Here is a 7,500-nt window from a genome sequence, read left to right on the forward strand (position 1 = left end):
GTGACTCGTAGTGACGTTATACAGGTGTTGTGACTTGAACGTATATTGTGCTGTGACCTGAAGACCTTGCAGAGATACCTCGACCTTTGTATAACTTTTATATAATCTGTAGCGTGACCTGAAGACCTTGCAGACATTTCTTGACCTCTTTATAACTTGTATATGACCTGTAGCGTGACCAGGAAGTGTGCTATGTGCTGACCTCTCTTTGTCTATGTTAGTGTGACCTGGAGACCTTGCAGACACATCTTGACCTGTATATAACCTGTTCGTGACCTGCAGTGGCGTTATGCAGGCGTTATGATCTGAACCTAGTGTCCTAGTGAACCTGTGACCTGGAAGTGTAATTTGACCTGTTTATGACGTGTATATGACCTTACTAGTGATTTATAGTTATACAAGTGTTGTGACCTGACCTTAGAGTGACCTGGCGTGACCTGACCTGTCCAGTGACCTCAATGGGATTTTGACCTGATTTCGTAATTCAGTGCGTGACCCAATCCGACCTGTGCAAGCCTGGATTCTCTGTGGGTGACCTCGTGGTGATCTTCCTTGACCTATTGCGTGTGTGTTCGTGCGTTCGTGTGTCATCATGTACAGCATCTACAGCCCAGAAGTTGAGCAAAAATACCACGACATGGATTTGTAGTGAGTCCCCCCCCCCCCCTCTCTCTCTCTCTCTCTCTCTCTCTCTCTCTCTCTCTCTGGATTTTCTTATTTTTTCTTATTTTTTGTATTTCATATTTATTTTTCATTTATTTTTTTTCTCATTTTTTATTCTATATATTTTTATTTACATTTATTTTTGTTTATTTATTTTAGTTTTTGTGTATTTCTTTTTCTGTTCGTATTATTATTATTATTATTATTATTATTATTACTATTATTATCATTATTCCTGTTTTTTTTCTTCCTTTCCACTGATTGTATTTTTTGTCTCCTTTTTCTTCTTCTTCCTCTTTCTCTTCCATTTATTTCCATCCAATTTTCTTTTTTCTTTCTCTCTCCCTTCCCTCCACTCCCTTTCTCCTCCCTTCCTTATCCCTTCCACTCCCTTTATCCTCTTCCTTCATCTCCTTCCTCGTTCTTAACCTCTCCCTTTTTTCCTTCTTCCCTCCCTCCTTTCCTCCTTAAATTCCTCTACAGCCCCTCCCCTTTCTCTCTCTCTCTCTCTCTCTCTCTCTCTCTCTCTCTCTCTCTCTCTCTCTCTCTCTCTCTCTCTCTCTCTCTCTCTCTCTCTCTCTCTCTCTCTCTCCTCATTTCTCTACGTCTCCTCCCCTTTCCCCCCTTTCTCCCTACCTGTAATTACGCCAAGGTCACTTCTGTGGTCACCTGGTCGGGGCCACAGGTAGCCAAGTGCAGGTGGTGGCAGCCAGGTGGTCGCTGGGTATGGCCGGCCTCTTACAGACCATACATACATACATACACACATACATTCATGCATATTCAAGTCATGCTGTCCAACTCCCGTCTGCGAGAGTTAGCCAGTATCTTTATTCTTTCATCCCTTTCCGACTTTTTACTCTCGCTCATTCCTATACCGTCCATATCTCTTATGCAAGAGTTAACCAGCATCTTCATTCTTTCATCCCACTAGGATTTCCTACTCGCTCATTCCTATACCGTCCAAATCCCTTGTGCAAGAGTTAACCGGCATCTTCATTCTTTCATTCCTCTCCCGTATGCGAGAGTTAACCAGCATCTTCATTCTCTCATCCCTTCATTCTCTCATCCCTCTTCGATTTTCTACGCTATCTCATCCCAATACTGTCCGAATCCCTTATGCACGCGTTAACCACCATATTCATTTTTTCACCTCTACGAATGATCTTTCATCCCTATAGTGTCCAGATCCCTTATGCAAGAGTTAGCCGGCATCTTCATTTTTTTCCACCTCTTTCGCCGATATATTTCTTTACTGTGTCCCTGTTTGTGTAGCCTAGTGTTTAGTGTCTGCCTAGCATAACCCGTCCATTTCTATTCTTCCCTAACGTCCCTCTCTCTCTCTTCCCCAGCGTGGGCCTCGGCCGGGCGCACTTCGAGAAGCAGCCGCCGAGCAACCTCCGCAAGTCCAATTTCTTCCACTTCGTCATCGCGCTGTACGACCGCGCCGGCCAACCCATTGAAATAGAGCGGACGGCCTTCCTCGGCTTTATAGAGAAGGACCAGGTGAGTCTATAGGACATTATTATCCCTATTATTATTACTTGTGTGGTATTATTAGAAGCTACACCAGTCAGCCTTAGCATATAACTTTTATTAGTATTATCAGCCCATAGCGATAGAGCGGACGGCCTTCCTCGGCTTTATAGAGAAGGACCAGGTGAGTTAGGGCAGCGTCTATAGGACATTATTAACCCTATAATTATTACTTGTGTGGTATTATTAGAAGCTACACCAGTCAGCCTTAGCATATAACTTTTATTAGTATTACCAGCCCATAGCGATAGAGCGGACGGCCTTCCTCGGCTTTATAGAGAAGGACCAGGTGAGTTAGGGCAGCGTCTATAGGACATTATTAACCCAATCATCGTTACCTGTTCCTTTGTTATCATCATTAGAAGCTAGTGGATCATTCTTCTTGTTCTTAGTTAGGGAGAGGAAGGAGGATGAAAGGGAGTAGAGATGAAAATAAGGAACAGATGGAAGGGAGGAATTAGAAAGGAGAGGAAGGGAGGAAGGAACAAAAGAATAGGCTTAGGGAATGGAAAAAAAATAGAGAATATTATGATTATTATTATTGTTATTATTATTGTTGTGGTAATATTAGTTGTAGTAGTAGTTCTCTCTCTCTCTCTCTCTCTCTCTCTCTCTCTCTCTCTCTCTCTCTCTCTCTCTCTCTCTCTCTCTCTCTCTCTCTCTCTCTCTCTCTCTCTCTCTCTCTCTCTCTCTTCTTCTCTCCCTCTTCTTACTCTCCCTTTTCTTCTCCCTCCTCCTCCTCCTCCTCCTCCTCCTCCTCTCTTTCACCATCTTGACAATAAATCGATAAAATCATGTCTCCTCCGACCATTTTCTGCCAGAGCGAGCCAGCGACACACACACACACACACACACACACACACACACACACACACACACACACACACACACACACACACACACACACACACACACACACCTGTCAGCTGAGTGGCACATGTGTTGTACCTTGTCCGTCCATAGCTTTTCTTGTATAGTTCTCTCTCTCTCTCTCTCTCTCTCTCTCTCTCTCTCTCTCTCTCTCTCTCTCTCTCTCTCTCTCTCTCTCTCTCTCTCTCTCTCTCTCTCTCTCTCTCTCTCTCTCTCTCTCTCTATATATATATATATATATATATATATATATATATATATATATATATATATATATATATATCTTAATTTCTATATCTTTTTCTCTCCATTTCTTCCCTTTCTTCCTCCTCTTCCCTTCTCTCTCCTCCTTCATCTCCCTCCCTTCCTTATTCCTTCCTTCCTTCCCTCCATAAATGCTGACATTTCTCTCTCCCTCCCTCCCTCACCTTCCCTCCCTTCTCTCTCTTCCTTCTTTCCTTCTCCCTCTCCTATCCTCTTTTTTTTTTTACCTAACCTAACCTAACCTGACCTTTCTCTTCCCTTCATTCCGTCCCTCTCCCTCCTCTCTCCCTCTCTCTAACGCCTCTCTTTCCCTCTCTCTCAGGAACCGGAGGGACAGAAGACCAACAATGGAATTCACTATAGGCTTCAACTCCTCTTCGCAAATGGTATGTAACTATTATTATTATTGTTATTATTATTATTATTATTATTATTATTATTAGTGTGTGTGTGTGTGTGTGTGTGTGTGTGTGTGTGTGTGTGTATCTTATTATGTTTCTCCTCCCCCCTCTCTCTCTCCGTCATATTTTTTTTGTCCAAGACGATTTTTTTTCTCCTTTTTTATCCACCTTCCCTCCTCCTCCTCTTCCTCCTCCTCTTCTTCTTCGCCCTACTCTTCCTCCCTCCTCCACTTTTCAGTCATCTCTTATTATTATTATTAGCTATTATTACTATTATTATTACTCCTCTTCTCTCCTCTTCCTACTCCTTCCCATCGGCCTTTTCTTCCTCTCCTCTTCCTCCTCCTCTTGGATCAGGAGGGGCGTAACGCCATCACTTATTCACCGAAAGTTGAGCAGCGGCGAGAGGAGGAAGAGGAGGAGGAGGAGGAGGAGAGAGGTTGTGGAGTCCGTGAATCGGGAAAGTGCGGGGAAGATAATACTAATAATGATAATAATGATAATAATAATAATAATAATAGAATAAGAAGAAGAAAAGGAAGAGGAGGAAGAATAAGAATAAAAATGATAACAACAATAACAATATTTTTCTTCATCTTTTTCTACTACTACTACTACTACTACTACTACTACGACTACTACTACTACTACTACTACTACTACTACTACTTTTGTACTTAATTTGAAAACCAGTAAAAGTTGCGTACAAAGAGAGAGAGAGAGAGAACGAGTGAGTCTCCTGAGAGTTAGGAAGAGGGGAAGGAAAGGGAGGAAAGAGGGGAGGGAAAGGGGAGGAAAACGGAATAGGTGAAAGGGAGGAGGAGAAAACGAGGGTGAGGAAGGGAGAGAGAAGGGAGAGAAAAGGGGAGAGAAGGGAGGAGGAGGAGGAGGAGAAAAAATATATGACTAAAACTACTATGATGAGAGAGAGAGAGAGAGAGAGAGAGAGAGAGAAAGGTGCATAATCCGATCAGAAAACACGTGTAGAACTGATAATCTCTCTCTCTCTCTCTCTCTCTCTCTCTCTCTCTCTCTCTCTCTCTCTCTCTCTCTCTCTCTCTCTCTCTCTCTCTCTAAAGGTTAGGTAATATTGTTAAGACCTTTAATATTGCATCGGAGAATATTAGAAAGGGCTTAGTACATTCTCTCTCTCTATCTCTCTCTATCTCTCTCTCTCTCTCTCTCTCTCTCTCTCTCTCTCTCTCTCTCTCTCTCTCTCTCTCTCTCTCTCTCTCTCTCTCTCTCTCTCTCTCTCTCTCTCCTTTCCCCTCTCTCCCATTCTTTACACACACACACACACACACACACACACACACACACACACACACACACACCTTTTTGTTTCAAGTCTAGCGTTGGTGTGAGCGCGACCAGAGAGAGAGAGAGAGAGCGCTAACCTAACTCTTTTATAGTCTCGAATTAATATGTTGCGAGCCACTGTTTTATTTTTTTCTTCTTTTTTTCCTTTTGCTATTTCAATGTTGCTACTGTGTGTGTGTGTGTGTGTGTGTGTGTGTGTGTGTGTGTGTGTGTGTGTGTGTGTGTGTGTGTGTGTGTGTGTGTGTGTGTGTGTGTAGTGGTGATGGTGGTGATGGTGGTTGTAACAGTAGTGGTCGGAAGAGGAGGAGGAGGGGAACCCGTCAGGAGTCTCTAGGGATATAGGCGGGGACTTGGCCGAGGAGGAGGAGGAGAAAGAAGAAGAGGAGGAGGAGGAAGAAAAAGGGTGGAGGAGGAGGAGGTGGAGGAGGAGGAGGGGTCGGGGCCTCAGACGTCGGTATAGGTATAGGGTCCCTCACCACCACCACCACCTCCACCACCACCACCGCCGCCACCACCACAACGGCCAACACCGCTGCGGCCACTAACACAATTCCGGTCGTTTGGAGAGGCGCCGTAGAGGTGAAAATAGGTCAGCGGAGTGTGTGATATGAATGGAGTGCTCCCTCGAGAACAGCCGCGGCAAAAAAGTCACAAGCCACCATCATGCCGCGCCAGACTGGACCTTACGACACGGGGACATGAGGCTGGAAGTGTGGAAGTGTCCCGACCCTCCCCGGCTCGCCCCCGGTTCTCCCCCGGTTCGCCCCCGTCCTCCCCCCGGCGTGGTCTCAAGGGGAACGCACGCCCCCCTTGACGACGAAGCTGATGGTTGAATTTTTGGCCGATGCGGACGGGGCGGGGTGCTGTGTGTGTGTGTGTGTGTGTGTGTGTGTGTGTGCGGTTACCTATAGACTCGCTTTTATTCGCCTGTAGTTTTTGAGTCCTGTAAGATTTTCCTAAACGCCCCGGGCCCCCAATACGTCTGTTTCCCAAGGGTTTTCAAAGGGGGGGGGGTATTTTCCCGTCCAGGGTGCAGAGGTCATGTCAAACTATCACTAGGGTCACCAAACAGTCCATGGAAACGGTAGAGCAACTTCTACGAAAGCCCTGTTTGAAAAGCCTCGTGGAAGTTGCTCTGGGCTTTCCGTGGACTGTTTGGTGACCCTAACGATAGTTTTACCCGACCTTTGCACCTTAGCGGGGAAATCACCCATGAAAACCCGTTAGTCTTGATGGGAGTCAGATCTTTAACAGTATGGAGCTATGCGTATATACAACAAGTGTGTCCGGCAGCTCCACAGACGACTGACAGACCTGACTTAAGAAATATAATCACTTCAGTAACAACCGCAGATTCATTTATAAGCACATTTCTGTAGCCTGCTCGTTCCTGTTTCCTGTTTTTTTTCTGATTCTCACTCCTGCTCTTCCTCCTCCTCGTCGACGTCCTCCTCCTCCTCCTCCTCCTCTTCCTCCTCCTCCTCTTCCTCAGCCTCCTTTTCATCCCTCTTCGATTCCCTTTTTTCCCTTCCTCCTCCTCCTCTCCTCCTCCTCCTCCTCCCCTCGGGCGTGTTGGAGTGTCACCAAAATGGAGGACGAGAGGGCGTGGCGGTGTGTGTGTGTGTGTGTGTGTGTGTGTGTGTGTGTATGTGACGTACGTACACGCAACAAAGTACTTCTGTTTTTCCCTTCATTTGTGTGTGTGTGTGTGTGTGTGTGTGTGTGTGTGTGTGTGTGTGTGTGAGGACTTGTTTGGAGATGAGGGATTGAAGATACAGTAAGAAGAAGAAGAAGAAGAAGAAGAAGAAGAAGAAGAAGAAGAAGAAGAAGAAGAGGAGGAGGAGGAGGAGGAGGTAGAAAAGTCAGAAGGGAAGGAAGGAAGGGGAGGAGGAGGAGGAAGCGTTGGGTGTCGTGAGGACCCCAGAGACTGAAGGAGGAGGAAGAGGAAGAAGAAGAGGAGGAGGAGGAGGGAAGGACAGGACAGGAAGGAGAGCAAGGAGAGGCAGGAGGAGGAGGTAGGGAGTGACTGGCTAGGAGGAGGAGGAGGAGACGGAGGAGGAGGAGGAGGAGGAGCTGGGTGTCGCTGGGCCCTGGAGACCGCCTCGAGTCCCTTGGGTTAATCAATATCCTGCAACACTCCTCCTCCTCCTCCTCCTCCTCCTCCTCCTCCTCCTCGAAGTCGTCATCCTCTTGTCCTCCTCTTGTTGTCTTCCTTTCTTCATTTCGTTGTTAATTTTGTTTTCTTATATTAATTCTTCTTCCTCCTCCTCCTCCTCCTCCTCCTCCTCCTCCTCCTCCTCCTCCTCCTCCTCGAAGTCGTCATCCTCTTGTCCTCCTCTTGTTGTCTTCCTTTCTTCATTTCGTTGTTGATTTTGTTTTCTTATATTAATTCTTCTTCTTCCTCTTCCTCCTCCTCTTCCTCTTCCTCTTCCTCCTCCTCTAAATC

General features: G+C 45.9%; 1 protein-coding gene across 1 annotated transcript in view; it reads left to right on the forward strand.

Annotated features, from left to right (window-relative positions):
- The window catches only part of LOC126982058 (transcription factor collier-like), a gene marked incomplete at its 3' end in the record, with an annotated part of 20,405 nt that overhangs the window by 11,078 nt on the left and 1,827 nt on the right, over positions 1–7,500 (forward strand). Inside the window, 2 exon segments of the mRNA XM_050833774.1 lie at positions 2,016–2,169; positions 3,656–3,719. Of these exon segments, the coding sequence (XP_050689731.1) occupies positions 2,016–2,169; positions 3,656–3,719 (218 nt within the window).

Source organism: Eriocheir sinensis, chromosome 50 (assembly GCF_024679095.1).
Source record: "Eriocheir sinensis breed Jianghai 21 chromosome 50, ASM2467909v1, whole genome shotgun sequence".
Taxonomy (NCBI): domain Eukaryota; kingdom Metazoa; phylum Arthropoda; class Malacostraca; order Decapoda; family Varunidae; genus Eriocheir; species Eriocheir sinensis.